At 32.5% G+C, this 16,982-nt stretch overlaps 2 protein-coding genes across 2 annotated transcripts; both read left to right on the plus strand.

Moving 5' to 3' along the window:
• Positions 1-1,798: 1,798 nt before the first annotated feature.
• LOC141724304 (AT-hook motif nuclear-localized protein 8-like) lies at positions 1,799-11,110 on the plus strand. Its single transcript, XM_074526380.1, has 5 exons — positions 1,799-2,473; positions 2,963-3,015; positions 9,720-9,851; positions 10,349-10,507; positions 10,586-11,110. The coding sequence occupies exons 1-5, from the start codon at positions 1,933-1,935 to the stop codon at positions 10,832-10,834; spliced, it is 1,134 nt and encodes a 377-aa protein (XP_074382481.1). The 5' UTR covers positions 1,799-1,932; the 3' UTR covers positions 10,835-11,110.
• A 4,535-nt stretch (positions 11,111-15,645) lies between these two features.
• On the plus strand, positions 15,646-16,002 carry LOC141660274 (auxin-responsive protein SAUR77-like). The gene has a single exon (XM_074467244.1). It carries the CDS (start codon positions 15,646-15,648, stop codon positions 16,000-16,002), a length of 357 nt encoding a protein of 118 aa, XP_074323345.1.
• The last annotated feature ends 980 nt before the right edge of the window (positions 16,003-16,982 follow it).

The raw sequence follows: 16,982 nt of genomic DNA on the forward strand, positions 1-16,982 counted from the left end.
GCCTTATAGGATCAGAGTCTTGTCTTGTCTTTGCACCGTGGATCACCACGTGCATATAAATATTAGTGCTTTATATTAACCCAACTCACGAAACATGTAAATAATTAATATATTTAGAAGTTGGATACTCACCTCTCTCCAGATGCTATAAAACGCGGTTGTACACCTTTTGTAGGTATATTCACTATAATATTTATAAGCCTATTTAGATAACTATAACCCGAGTAGAAATGGGTTAGAGAAATATTATCTAAAAATTGATTTAGTTTTATCAATATAATTTTAGATTTCAACTAGAACCCCGCTTCCACAATTTAGATGCTTCTATAATTAAAATATAAACCAATATGAATTTTATTATAATTTATATAACTTAAATTAAGTGCTAAAAAAATTTAAATAAAATATTGGAGTATTATAATATTACTCACACAGATACAACCTTAACTGCAATAAATATTAACAACTATTAGTATGTTTTCCATTTACGATGATTTATCAAACTACAAAACTTACCACTAAAAAATATAGTCAAATAAGTACTAGTTTTGATAAATTTACTAGTGTATTTTATGTATTTTGAAATATTAGCAAAATGTGTGAGACTTTAAAATATTTGTTAAAATCTTCATTTAAATCAGTAAAATTTTACGAGATTTATCAACAACTCGGTTAAAATCCGCTTAGAATTAAAATCAGCTACAATCGTTTAAAATTCATCGATTATTATAAATGCTCTAAAGTCTAAATTCAATATAACTCTTAATCTTTTAAAATCTTTCTAAATTATACTAGAATTTGAATTATTTTTGAAAAACTTTATGAAATCATCAAGTCTCGACAAGATTTGTTTATCACTTTTGGTAAAATCCGCATACGATGAAAATCAACAATAATTTTTAAAATTCATGAATTGTTATTATTTATTTAAAATCAAAACCCCTGTTAGCCGGTTTTGAAATTTGATCAAAATGATCCATGATATTTTTTATTAGTGACTTCATTTCTCAAGCCTCGTAAATAAGTAAATCAAACATATAAGTATATCCTGTTTAGAATAGAGTGTGAGAAAAATAAGAGTTATGTATATGATGCCCTTATTCCAATTATTCTGAAAAATAAAAAATTTGTTTCTCCAACTTTGACTCTGTTTGGTATTGCTGTTACTGACAGCAACAACAACTTTTCGCTGAAAAGCAGTTAAAAAACTGTTTGTTAAATTTAAAAGCTGTTTTTCAGAAAAGTGTTTTTGACCTAAAAACTGCTGTTAGAGAAAGTAAGTTCCCTCATGCTTTTAGAAAAAGCTGCTTTTCAGCTGTTGCGGGAAGCAGATGATGATTTCACCATCAAACTTTACCAAAAGCATCATTAATTTTAATTTTTTGCATCAACACATATACGTATCAAAAAAATTATCAAACAGTCATCTGATTTTTACAACAGCACTTGCCGCACTTTTTCTAACAGCACAACAATTTTTAACAGTAATACCAAATAGAGCCTTAGTCTACGATAAATACAATGACTAATATATTCACATAATTAACTTCAATTTACAAATCATAAATTGGGTTTTGGAGAGCCAAAGGGGTCTTCAATATTCTTTAAACGATAAATTTGTCCTTCACCCGAGTTTTGTTAAAGAATGACTTTAATATTTTTTTATTAAAAAATATCGAATAGATAATACTATCTCAAGTCCTAACTCGAAAAGTAACCTTGTTAGATACATTGATAGATACCGATCAATCGCATTAAACCCTAACTCTAATTCATAAAATCCCCCAAAACACAAAAAAAAAATATAAATCTTTCGGCCGCGTTATTTTTCTATCCATAAAATCTCACTTTTCCCCTCAATTCCCCCCTTCTCTCTCTCACCTACTACTACGTCTTTCTCACTCTAAAACTCACTATATCCCCGTCGTCAAAATGGAATCGCCCCCGCCGCACCACCACCAACAACCACCGCACAACCACCAACAACCACCACAACACCTCCAGCAACAGCAACAGCAACAGCACCTCCATCACCAACAAGTAATGATGATGTCACCGCCGCTCAATTCGTACGCACAAATCCAAAACAACAACGGAAACACAAACATTAACAACAATAACAACAGTATGAACATTGATTCGGCGATGATGCAGCACGATCCGAACCGGTTCGCGTATAATTCGAGTGAGCCGAAGCCGTTAGAAGCGATTAATTCGCAGTATAGTGATGGATCGGCCGGGTTTGGTATGGAACCGGCGAGGAAAAAGAGAGGGAGGCCGAGGAAGTACTCGGCCGATGGCAACATTGCGCTTGGATTATCGCAATCGCCTGTTGGTGCGGTCGTGGTGGGAGGTCATGGAGATGGTAATTCTGGTGGTTCTGGGACTGGAGGTGTGGTTGCGGGAACCGAGGGTTCGAAGAAAGGTAGAGGGAGGCCACCTGGATCAGGAAAGAAGCAGCTTGATGCTCTAGGTCTATACTCTATTTATTCTGTTGTACATATTAATAGCCTCTGACCAGAGGATTTTATTAATTTATCGAGATTATGAATACACTGTGTCTGACTGTCTGTTATGTAGATTTTATTAATTTATCGAGATTATAAATACACTTTGTCTGTTATGTAGGCTTTGGTTCTAGCAAGGACTAAATTTACTGTGAGAACTTAAGGATCACATTGTAAATAACCCAAAAGTAGTAGTTTTTACTACAGATAGATACTAGTTAAAATTGATCTTTTAATTACTGAATCATCAAATAATTGTGAGGACTTTGATGATTGACCCTGTTCTTCTAGTAAGTTGGTTCTCCACTGAATCACACTATGGACATTTTTATTTTTGTGCGACAAAACTTATCACCCTTTGAGGTTATTGATTTTATGAGCATTGATTTGTAAATGCTTTAAAAAAATTGTGGTGATTAATTGTTTGTATATTAATTGATTGTATTTTTGTGCAGGCACTTATGGAGTTGGATTTACGCCTCATGTGATTACGGTCAATGCTGGAGAGGTATATGTCTTAATTAAATTAATTTCGTCGCACCGATTATATTTTGTTGCTGTTAGTCTTTTGGTTTTTTGGTAAACTATAATTGTGTTATATTTAGAGAATTAAGAGTTTACGTTAATTGCTATTTTTGTATTTGGTCATCAATAGGTGACTATTATATTTCCCATATCTAGAGACTAGAGAATCAATGGGTTATCTTTTGATATTTTTAAATATTTTATCCTGGATACAAAATGCCAAATTGGAGGGGTAAAATTCAAACAATCATTTAAAAATCTAGTTTTCTTTTGTGTTTTTGTGCAACTAGTAGCCAAATTACAAAACTTTTACTTTTTGTAGATTCATTTTTAAAATTATAAATCATAGAACAACCTTGGGTATATCGTAAGTAGTTGTTTTTGAAAATCCAGTTTTTGTGATTTCTTTGTACAAAAGTAGCCAAATTACTAAATTTTCTTACACTGTGTAGAACCAGTGTCCAAATAAAAACAGCCTTTAGTATATTTTGTGCATTCAAAAAAATCCTGTCTTTTTAAATTTCTTTGTACAGCCAATATCCAAATTAAAACAGCCTCAAGTATATTTTGTTTACTTATAAAAATCCCGTCTTTCTTATTTCTGTGTACAACCAGTATCTGAATTAAAGTAAAAAATTCCTCTTGTGGAACGAGTAACCAAATTACAGAATGACCTTTAGGTATATTGTCTGCATTTAGGCAGGATATTAGCTTCTTGTGGTTGAAAAAGTAATGTTCTTTTACTATAAATTTGTGTGTCCCAATGTATCGTCAAATGGACTTCGGTACACAATATTTGGAGGTCAATTGGCAACCTCCAGCTTCAAAAAATTGGTCCATTGCAGACAACGTTCCCATCCAAATTTCTACAAATTTGTTGGCTTTTTAAAGATGATGAAGCTTGGAAATAGGATATCTTGAATCTGTAGTTTGTCAATTTCGATCTAGAACCCCATTAAGCTTTCCTATTCAAACCTCTAAAGTTCATTATTCTAATCAAATGTAATTTTTCAACAAAAATCAATCGAGCTTGAACCCATGTATTGAAGAATCCAACAATAAATTGAGGGATTGGGCTAGATGATTAAATATTAGAGATTTCTAAAAGGTGAAAACGATTGAATCAGCGTAAGGAAGGACTGGTCTTGTCAACTTTTACTTGTACCCTGCCACATCATCATAGAAGACCTAAAATATTATAGTTCATTGTTTATCCTGCCAAAAATGTTGTACCATGCAATCATAGGAACAATACTTAAAATAGAATATCAAAACCAGAATTTTATATTAGTCATCACTCATTAATCTAGAATTTATTAATTTAATAATCCCTCTGTTTTGATTTATTAGTCGTTCCGGAAAATTGTCCTTGTTTTTAAATATTAGTCGTTCTCTAAGCCTAATGCAACATTGTTAATCTTATTCCTTGATTACCCCTGTTTATTATACTTGCTCATTTGGAGCATTAATTATTACATAAGTTTTTTGAGGGCATTCAAGGAATTTTATACCTTATTAATTGTGATTCAGCTTTGTCAATGAGTTTTCTTAATATCTCTGCACTGACCTTAAACGACTGATAAATTAAAACAGAGGGAGTATTATATCTATATAGTCAAGAACTAAATCATTGATAATGTCGAAAGTTGGCCACTACCATTATCCAAAAAGGTAAATTTACACACTTTCAAGTTCTTTTTGATAGCTTTAAGAGCTACCAAAGTCAAGTTACAATACGAGGTTATAATTAATTGGAGAGAATTAAAACAAATATTATCGTGATGGAAATATGTCTTTGAGAGTCGGAAATGGGGTGTTGAGAATCAAATTTGATTGCTAAATTACCTCTAGTTTTCATCGTTGCCATTGATGTGATGTGGTTCGGGTCGTATGAGATTGGTGTATAGAGGAGTATGCGTGTGATGTGTTTCTTTCTTCATTTTAAAAACACTCGAGTTTTCATAGGTTCAAATGTTTATATATATTTGCCCTTAGCTTTTGACATTGTCACAATCATTTGGATGGAAATGTTGTAAGGTGATGCACACCCGAGTTTCGAGTTTTGAAGCAGTGGTTATAAAGGTAAGATCTTTAGATGATAGTGTACTAAAGTCTAAATGGCGATAAATTATTGTGATATGTTGGGATGCATACCGCAATTAACTTTTAATATATATGTAAAATTGTAAACTTTATGTGGTCTACAAAGAAATGCACAGGACTCGGGTCAAGTTATAATTATCTCATATCAGAGTGGTGTTAAAATTAGTGAATTTATCATGGAAAGAGGTGAAGATTCATGTTTTTAATGTAAACAAAGTCATGTACAACAAAAACGAACTTGATTAAGTCATTTGAACGTGATTGCATACGATGGCGTATATGTAATTAAAATTAGTTGATATTAGAGCAGAAGAATAATTAAATGGAGATTTCTACGAGGCCACTAACATGAAATTTAATAATTTTTCACCTAACGCTTTACACTTTTTCAATCGAAAGGTGTGAAGTGATACTATTACCCTTTTTATTAGAAATCATGAAAGCTTCATGAAGTTGGGTGGAAAGTTTTGGGTAAGTAATTAATAGGCCGTAAATTTTCATTAGAATTATATTTGATATTTTCTTTTTGTTATTAATAAAAGTGATTACTAATTTTAGATGAAGCATAAGAAAGAGAACGATGATGTGATATATGACAATATTTTGTAGGAATCTAAATACGACTTCACTTGTTTTCATATTAATTATATTACTCAAGTTATTAATAACTTTTTTAGCTCCTTGTTATACAAACCATTTTTTTAGTTAAATGTAACCTCTGTCGTTTATTTTTTGTATTTTTTCTGAATTTAACTTTGATATGGTATTTTTTCGGTACGACTCGAGGAATGTGAAATTTGTTATAAAATTATTGCGGAAGGAAGTGAGTCTGCAGTTCAACGTCTTTTCAACGTGAAATTACCCGATCCAGAATAAACCTTATTTGTATGTACACTTACGTAAATGGTATCAAGTTAGAACTTTAGTAGAATTAGAAACTTGAACCAATATAAATTTTTGGATGTATATCTGATCAACTCATATCTACTCGTTCTTCGATTTTTATGCTAAACACAGTACTCTGCAGTACCAAATATTTATTTCTTTATCTTACAATATTTTTATATAACAAATTGTTATTCTACACATGAAGATTTGTTTTTCACTTGTATAAAACGTTTAAAATAACAAATTTGTAAAAACATATAATTATAATTATTATAAATATATCAGTACATTTTTTTCTAGATAAATATTTTGTTCTGCAGAAGAATATCTAAATTAGATTGATTGTTCTAAGATCCATATAGTTCTAAGTGGAAAATAACATTAATGTGCATATGCATATTCAATTATTATTACCAAAGGGCTTACATTTCGCATCGGATATTTGCTTGAGGTAATAATGATTTTTTAAAATATAAGGGTATTAATAGGGGTTGACTTAGTAATTACAATTACGCCACTTAGTTTCTGTACTATATAAATAACTCCGTTTAAGTACCTAACTAAAAAGTAAGGGTACTTAAGAAATATGGTGATTCAACAAATGTATGGTTAATATAAAGTAAAATGAAGATATTTTCACATTAGTCTAAAGACGACTAAATATAAGGATCCACGGATGTGTATTCCCCGGTGGGATAGGGATGAGGGATTGCAAAGAATTCTGGATGAAGATTGGGGAGGGTTTGGGTTTGAGGAGACTCTTGTCTATGAAGTGATTCAATGTCCAACCAGTAGACACAAATCAAGCCTAAATTGTACTAAATATTCATCAGTTCGTAATATTGAACCCTCACTAATAACGTGTTTTAATATTAGCTTAAATTACTAGGAAGACAAGTCTTCTAAATGAAAAAATAAGAAGAAATAACTTGTATCTATTTCTACTTTTCAATATTGATATACTACCATAATTAAACTGTCAGGAACTCAAGGTTTTATTATATGAGATTTTTTAATATTTTTGGTATTTTATGGTTTATATGACAGAAATTAAACAATAACAAGTAAATAACGGATAGATACTGCAGAAATATAGATAGAATCAGAGAGAAACAGAGATAGAGAAAAGAGTGAGGGAGAATATAGCTTGAGAAAGAAGAAAAGTAGGCAGAGAGAAGAGGGGGATAGAATTTAGAGAGAGAGTGGTGGCAAAGCCATTTTCATTTATCAGATAATATCAAAGTTACAACTGGTCATGCTATTTATAGTGCTAATTAAAATACTTAAAATGACTTAAGTACCCCTTACATCATGCTACTACTACTGGATAATATTATCTTATCAGTACTCAAACTGTATTACTAATCCTGACATAAACTAAAGATTTTCCCAACTGTTTTTGGGTAATTATGCGAAAGTGTCAATTGTCAGGTCAAATTTGGCGAGTGATGCTCTCTATCTTTGTGCTATGGAGATAGGTTGTGAGATAGGAGAATGGTGTATAAAATATTTGGGTATCCTTAGCGGGATAGTCACAGATTTCCGAAGTTTTGGGAACTAGTTTTTCGATAGTTCCTAGAGGGTTAGATAGATGAAGTCATGTATGTAATACTTACTTAAAATCAATCACTATTATTTTCACTCCTAGTATATTATCTTTGCGTATGTTGTGCTCCAAGACAGGTCTTGTACAGGTGTCGGATACGGGTGTGGATCCAAGCGTCACTCTTAGCTTCTAAAAAATTAGTATTCGTAGTTATGGATCCATAATTGGACATGGGTGCGGGAATTCGGCATATAACCTTTCACATTAGCGAAACTGTTCCTACTTTTTATACATTACAGTTGTAATTTCGTGTCTTTTACCATATAAAGTAAACATATACATAATTGTTTATGTCATATTTATAACATAAATAAAAAGCATAACATGAAAATAGTAATCTATAGACATCCCTCCCTAGAATTAAGAGGATTAAGTTTTTGTGAGGCCTTGTAAATTATTTTGAACTAGATCTTAAGCTTTAAGTGTCCGGTTTCCATCTGAAGAATCCGACTAAGATCCCATACCCACACCCATCCCATGTCCGATGGATACCGGTATGAGGGAAAAATTGAAGAGTCCGGGTAACTTAGCTTGTAAATCATAAAAATGTTATGTGACTTCTTATGGAAAGGTGCAGAGTTGTCAGAGGAAGATCATATGGTTGCTTGGGATGTGGTGTGTAAGCCTAGGTTGGAGAATGGATTGTGATTTGGAATTTTAGATGCTAGAAATCTCCCAATTCTAATGAGTTTCCTTGGTAGAAAGATACCTGGTGGCATAAGGTTGTCAGGAGTTGATTTGGGCTGACCGTGCTAGATAATGGGATTCTGGGAGAAGTGGTAGATTATGGACTAAAGGTTTGTGGAAGGATATTTTGAGTCTATGATGAGTTTTTTTCTTTAGTTAGTTTTAAACCGCTAAGAGGTGACTTTATTTCTATTTAGTAGAATGCGTAAATTAGAGATGAGGCTTTACAAGATCGTTTTCTCAGACTTTATGCTGTTTAGATGATTCGTGATTTTTGCACTGTTAAGGTGGTGATCGACAATGATGCAAGGGATAACGAGGTGATTGTCTGGAGTTTTGGGTTCAGGAACCTTTATATAATACGAAAGTTCCTAGTTTAAAATACCAAAATCAATTGCGAAAATTTGTCTTGGTGCATCCTATGTTAAATGATAGGAGAATCAGCTATATTCGAGTGAGATGTTTTCGTCATTGGGTGTCCATTTTAAATACTTTGTTCTCAACAAGAATATCAGAAATGGCGGGAAAAGTTCTATGGAAGAGTTACAGTACCTTTAAGATCAAAACTTTTGGTTGGCTTTTGATGTTAGATAAATCGAACGTTCGGGTAAATTTGCAGAGGAGGGTACCTATTTATTATATACCTCCTGGCTAGTGTGTGTTCTGTAAGGAAATGGTGAAACTGTTTCTCGTTTTTTTTAGATTTTATAGGTGTTTGGTGTGTCTTGGACCCTTGGTATATACCTAGTTTAGTGTCTTGGTATATACCTATTACCTAATAATCTGCTTACCTAATTACTCAATAATATGTAGTATATACTCCCTCCGCCCACCTCAATTCTTTACATTGGGGAACGGGGACTCGACACGCACTTTAATGCTCTTATTAAATGTAGTTGTATAATTTTTTTAAATTTTTTTTTCTTCTAAATAAAAATATAATGTTCAAATTTTTATACAAAAAAGGAAATTTTAAAAATGAATTACGGAACTATATTTTATAATTGTCTTAAAATGCGTGTCAAGCATGTGAAAACAAGGTAAAGAATTGAGGGGGACGGAGGTAGTACATATTAAGAGCCTCCCACTCCACTTTGATATATTAGGAAGGGAGTACCTCTTAAGCATTGGAAGTGGAAGATAGGTTGGAGGACTTGTAGTCCTGTGCATAATGATCGATATCACACTGTTTAAAAGTAGTATAAGTTGTATAGAACTTGCAAGTATTGTGCACATTCATGTTGTGCGTGCTCTTTTACTTTTTGGTGATTTTTACTCAATATCCATCATTAACCCTTGATTGTCCAATGTGACTTCTTTGTGCCTTATTTTTTTTCTGCTTCTTGTTGAAATAAAGACCTTAATCCAAAATATAACATGCATTCTTCTCTTTTGATTTGTAGGATGTAGCAGCGAAGATTATGGCTTTTTCCCAGCAAGGGCCACGGACTGTTTGTATTTTGTCTGCAAATGGTGCCATCAGCAATGTGACTCTTCGGCAACCAGCAACGTCTGGTGGAACTGTGTCATATGAGGTGTGTTCATGATTGGTTAAAAATTGATTCTGATAATAATATTATTATGTATAAGCTTCATGTTTTTATTTATTTACTTTTGCAATCCTCTGCTCCTACATCAATCTCCTGACCATTGAAAAGGCAGTGAGCCTCATCAAAGACTCTCTTACAGTTTAGTCAAATCCCATGCTCAAAATGGAAATTCAAGTGATCCATTTAAATTCTAAATTAGCTCGAGTTTACTTGCCCAAATGCAACTGTTGTTGGAGGGATTTGGCAAACGGGTATACTGGAAATTAAAGTGCAAAATTTTTACTAAAAGAACCACTATCCCTAGGGGTCATTTAGCAAACCCCTATGGGCCAATCTGAAAGTTCTTGGTTTTTTTGTTAAATAGTTATCTTAATGGTGGTAGCACAAGTATAACCTATAAAGTCGTAGAGTATTTATTGTGGGATGTTACATTGAACTTTGTTACATATTCCTCATCTCACTGGTTCGTTTTATTTCCCTAGGGACGATTTGAGATTATCTCATTATCAGGTTCCTTATCGATGTCAGACACCAATGGTAACAACCGAACAAATGTTCTCAGTGTGTCCTTGGCTGGTACCGATGGTCGAGTACTGGGTGGTGGAGTTGCAGGAGTGTTGCTGGCAGCAACACCTGTACAGGTAATGTTCTCTCTATTTATGTGTGAACAAGTGCAGTCTTTATCTATATTAATTTGGAATTATTTTCATGTTTACCAGGTTATTGTTGGAAGCTTCATTGCTGACGGCAAAAAACCAAAATCTGGACTATCTCCGGCACCACCACCGCATATGTTGAATTTTGGTGCTCAAGTGCCTGGGGTTAGTCCTTCAGAAGGAGGTTCAAGTGAGTCATCAGATGAGAGTGGTAGTAGCCAACTTAACCAGGGTCCTGGATCATATAGCAACGCTAGCCAACCCATGCCACCAATGTATGGCAATGCAGGGTCTAACATTATGTTTGCTTAGGGCAGATTCTCTGCTTGTGTTAGAAGTTGATATGCAAATGCTAGCAATAAAATAGGAGCTTCTTTCTTAATTTAGACCTGAGTTTTTTTCTTCTTTTTTTTTCGTGGATAGTTTTATTGTTCAGTGTTTCTACACATTTGCCTCCCTTTGAACCAGGCTTAGTTCGCTGCAAGAAGAGGCATTAGGAGGATGTCATAATTTTTACCTGTACTTGTCCGAGTATATTTTGATCCGGTATTAATTAGGGATAATCTATGTACCGGTAGAGTTTTATTATCTGTAGCATTATTTAACTGCATATTATTATTGGGTGATTAGATTTTAGAGTCGGTAAAAATCATGGCAACTTCTCTATCTTGATTTTAGAGTTGGTAAAAATGATGGCAACTTCTCTATCTTTATTTTGTTGTGTTAAAGTATTACTTGGAATAGGTGGAACTGGAACTAGGGGTGTAATTGAGCCGAGTCGAGCCGAATATTGTCAGGCTCGGCTTGAGCTCGATTAAAATAGTTCGAGCTCGACCGAGCCTTTAATTTCAAGTTCGAAGCTCGGCTTGTAAAAGGTTCGGTAGGCTCGAGTTCGGCTCGAAAATTTGAATTAATTCACTAAATATTAACAAAAATTTGAAATATAATCGGTTCGACTCGAGTTTGGCTCGAGTTTGACTCGATAAAAATAAATAATATCTAAATATTATTAAATATTTACATAAAAATATATTTACAATTAAAAAATTAAAAATAATAGAGGCTGAATAAGGCTCGCGAACCCTACGAGCCGAATAATTTGAAGCTCGAGCTCGGCTTGGTTAAAAATTAGAAAAGTTCGAGCTTGGCTCAATTATTTTCAAGTCGAATTCGAATTTTTTACGAGCCGAACTCGAGTAATTGAAGAACAGTTCAGCTCGTTTACCCGTAGGTGGAAATAATAGCATGATTTGAAAGCTCTTTGAAACTAGACGAGGCTCTCGGTTTGATTTGGTTGGATGTAACCAATTTTGGTGAGAGCTTACTAATTCACTACTACTATTTTAGAGTTTATTTTATTTCTTTATTTATTCCATATATACGCACATAAATGGACAAAGTTGTGTACATATATACTAGTATTTGATTGAAAAAAATATCAATAAGTATTTGGAAGCTAAATGATGAAGAAGGTGGCATTTGGCAGAGAGAGAGAAACTTGAAGCATAAATTAAGCTAAACTTACTAATGTCTAAATGAAGTTATAGCTTTAAAAAGATGAAGGTATAAAACAAATATACTTTGATGGTCCAGTCGGCGTTACCGTAAAACTCCATGCAAGTTGCTATTAGAAATATGTGCGTGAGGTTAATTAGCATAATAACGTCCATATCCATGCTCGACCTGTGTTTTGCTATCTACCTTGTTTGGTGAAATTTCACAAATATGACGATTGTAAAAAGTGTGGACGAGAATCATGATTTGAGAGAGAGAGGTTCAGAAATTCATTATTATTATGCTCGATTCATAATATTATGTGAAGAATAATATATCAGCCTTGAATAAAAAGTTATGGATTTTTTTAATATGTGCCGATAAATATCTACTTAGATTATGTTGCAAAAAATATACAAAAGGCACACCAAGTCACCAAAAAAAATCATTATAGAATTCAAAGACGATACGGTGAACTTGAAAGTGTACCGAATTGCGTTTAAATTTTATTTTGAAGCTAAACCTGATTTTCGAAAAAAAAACACTAGATTTGTCCGGCATAGGCAATCATTCAAAAACGGTCTTGCAAATGGAACAAATTTTGCACATGTAATAACGTTTACCATATTAATCGGCGTATATGGTATATATGAGTTGGCGAGACCGAACAGGTGCCAACATGAGATGCAGGAGGGAGTCCTATTCCCCATAGTTAGGCGCCTACTCTTCGTTCAAGATGTCAAAAAATTCCATATTTATCTGAAAAAATTGTATTTTTATCCGAAATAAAATAGATATTATCCGTATTCGAATCCGCGATATGAGCATATTCGTATCCGATAATATCTGAATCCGAATAAATATATTATATTAAATATTTATATAATTTAAAATTTATTATATTAAATTTATAGTGTGTGTACACACATAAATATATATATATATATATAAATTATGTTTATACAAATTTTATATAACTGTAAAAACAGTATTGACATATATAAAAAAAATCATTTGATTTCAACAATTTAAAAATAACAAATATATTGAAAAGATAAATAAAAGTTAATTTTTGAATAAATTAAAATAGGATTAAATCGTTTTACTCTTATGTTAATTTTTAAAATGAAATTTTAATTTTTACTGTATTTTTTTCAATTTTCTTTTGAATTTTTAATATAAAAATAAAAAATCTGATTGAAAATCGGATTCAGATATTATCCTTGTTCGTCGGATCCGAATTCAGATATTATTTTTTAAAATATTTCTGGATTCAGATACGGATACGGATATGAATTTTCGATTTCCGATCCGGATACGAATATAAGCAGATCCGTATCCGAATTATCCATTTGACGTTTGATTTCAAGTTTGCTGGGAAACTTAACATGGATATATACTATAAGGGCACGTGTGTGGGCACGGTTTGCTAGGGACGTGTGTGTTATGTAACAAATACCTTGTCAGCCGTTGGATGATTAATCCAATGACTGTGGTTAAAAAAAATAATCATAAGGATCGCGTATAATGTCGGCAATTTTTTGAAATTACCTTTTTGCCCCTAGTCACGGACTGTAAATATTGTCTACGGTTGAGACCTATAATCACTTATTGATTTCAATTTAACACCTAGCAAATAAAAGACTACTTCATGTCTCAACAGCAGATAATGTCGACGCTCCGTGAATAGGAGCAAAAAGGCAATTTTTCTGAACCGTAGACAATATTCATGATCGTTGTAGCTATTTTTTTTTGAATCACAAACGATTTGATCCAACAGCTAAAAACCTGTTTGTTGCATAACAGCTACCTAGCAAATCGTTGTTGGGACCATATCCAGGGGTGAACATGGGCCGGGTTGGTCGGGTTAGTAGTAATAAATTGAACCAAACCAATTAGTTCTGTTTTTAAAAATATGAACCCGTTGACCAAAAAAATATTTTCAACAACTCTATTTTTTATACATTGGGTCGGGTTGGTTTGAGTTAAAACTTGAATAATATTATTTATATATTTCTTAGGAGTCAAAATTTCAAATAAATTTAATTAAAAGTTGAAGTAAACTGGTAATACTCCATAATTTAACATAAGATAAATATTACTCCCTCTGCCCCTCCCATTTGTTTACACTTTCTTTTTTGGGATGTCCCTTCCAATTGTTTACATTTCAAAATTTTCCAAAAATAGTAAAGTTTTTATAATATAAAAAGTAACTACAACAAATAATTCTCTCAACTATACCCACTTTATACATATAATATTAATCGGTCCCACTACTTCACTCACTTTTTTAACTTTACTCCACTAATTTATAATTTTTCTTAAACTCCGTGCCCAATCCAAATATAAACATTTGGCAGGGACGGAGGGAGTATTGATTACTATACGTACCGTGTACTATTATAGTTTAAAGTCAATAACGTATGGTGTGTTATCCGTAAAAAAAATAATTTTATTTTGAATATATTAATTAACATAATAAGTACGTAAAATTAAAATTTTAAATAATAATAATATAATAATAAAATCGGGCCGGATTGAACATTTTTTGAATCTTGACCCAACTCATTATATTCGAGTTGACAAAAAATTAAACTAATTAAATTTCAGTTTTTTAATAATTCGGCTCCATCGATCGAAATAAGGAGTGAGTTGGATCGATTTTACGATTTGGTCAGTTTTTTGTTCTCCACTGACCATATACCATATGAAAATACTGTTATAATGTTAATTTCATCTCTCTCCCATGACAAGGAAGCACTCTCATAATATGCTCATGCTTCCGACCCTTATTTGTCTAGTTTACTCTCAAAATTAAATTGAAAAAGATACATAAATTATATACCTAAAATAAAATTCGTGTGTTACCAAACTTGATAATGAATCTTCAATAAACATTGTTTTAATATTAGGAAGTGATGGTTATAGAAACACTCAATACATAAAGTATTAGCCTAGCAGGCCAATCCAGTGACAACCCCGGAAAGCTCCCTTTTCTTACAATATCCACATCTTTGACTCCCAAACCAAGCAGTATTGGGTTATACAATGCATGTTCCAAAACCTTGTTCAACCGTGGTGCATTACAAACAGTTTGTTAGGTAAGCATACAATTCACCATCTCCGGGTTTGTTTCGGGGATTATAATTCCGGGATTATTATCCGAAATAGTTAATGACATCATTACTAATATTAAGGATTAAATAATTATATTCTATATTTGTCTGAAAGTATTAAATTTAGGATTGAATTATAATCTTTCAAAATTTTATCATATGTATGTTTTGAAAAATAATCATCGGGATTGTACCATAATACTTTAAATTTTCTAAATTCTATTTTTTTAAAATGGGATTATAATAACAAAATAAAAACGAGATATGATGATTTAAAAGATTATAATACCCGAGTCAAATTTTAATAAATTTTTACAAAACAAATATGCGATAGAAAATTTAAAAAAATATAATCCTATGTTATATTTAATATCATGAAGCAAACATGAGCAAAGATATAAATATACAGTTGAGCACAAGATGCATGCTGAGTTTCCTCTGATCCTTGATCATATCTTGACCAACATACAATATCCTAGAGCAACTTACTCTTTTTGTACAACATCCTTTATAATGGGGTGTTTATTATTTGTGACAAATTCGATGTTAGGAAGGCGATCGCGGCTAGGCTACCGGAGAATATCATCATCAGTGAGGGATTACGATGGTCGGGTGAAAGTGGTGGTGGGTAAGGATAGGAAAGAGTTCTTGGTGGATCCACTTGTTCTGGAAGAAAACCCTTTCAGGGTGTTGATTGATTTGGCTAGAAAGAATGACAAGGAAAGTGCAGTTGATGATAAACAAGTGGTTTTTATAGATGTGGATGTTATTCTGTTCGAGCACATGTTGTGGCTGATGCACAATGATTATCCTTCTTTGTTTCAGCTTAATCTTCAACAGATTATTGATTTCTATGCTCAAGATTTGTAGACCTCCGCCCATCCAATTTTACTTTACTTGTGTGTGATCATAGAAGATGCCTTTTCAATAAATTAATGTCTATTCGTAAAACTACTAGGCTACTGGCGCCGACGTATTACATAGGCCTACATTGTTAAAAACAATTAATTGCATATATATATATATATATATATTACATATACTCGTGTCTCCCAAGAAAAAATTAAGCTACAAGCAACAGGATCGAACATGGCTGCCCTGCATAATGGATCGTAGATACTTATCGTTTATAAGCTCCTTCCTAGAGTGATATGCAACTTAAAATATGCACCGTGGGAACTCACTTTTACATGAATTTATACCCAATTAAACAAGTTGCATCCCCATAAATATTTCACTAGAGTTTAACTTTTAAAATATTTATATAGGGTTTGTGTTCGATTAAAAGTATTTCTAACCTGCAAACTCTAAACACTCAATTCTAAATATGATCTTGCTCAATTTTAATTTTATTCCAATAAATCTAAAATTTGTGTGGGATTTGTATGTATTTAATCCCATACTCAGCATCCACCTAAAACAATGACTTTTACATTAGTGCATAATTATTGATGAGATCACCTATATATTATATCCTATCCTATACGGTATACCTGGCAATAAGCCCAAGGGCCAAGGCCAAGTTATTAGACAAATCATGTAGAATTGTTGTTCGTCTCCCGTTTATAATTTATATACACACAGATTTCTTTGCATAATGCGCAACTTCATATAAGATTCTGCAATTCACAATGAAAATCCTTGGCATATATGTCTATATGCAGCTAGCCCCCTTCTTTTTTATAAGTAATACCCATATCTGGTGGCAAATGAGACTACTCCCACATAAACGTTATATCAGTACTATAATACAAGATCAGTTCTAACGTAACAATTACAACCTTTTACATTTTTCTATTCAATCGCCAATTATTGTACAATAACACTTGCAACAAATTATATTTTTCTAC

This window comes from Apium graveolens, chromosome 5, assembly GCF_009905375.1.
Source record: "Apium graveolens cultivar Ventura chromosome 5, ASM990537v1, whole genome shotgun sequence".
Taxonomy (NCBI): domain Eukaryota; kingdom Viridiplantae; phylum Streptophyta; class Magnoliopsida; order Apiales; family Apiaceae; genus Apium; species Apium graveolens.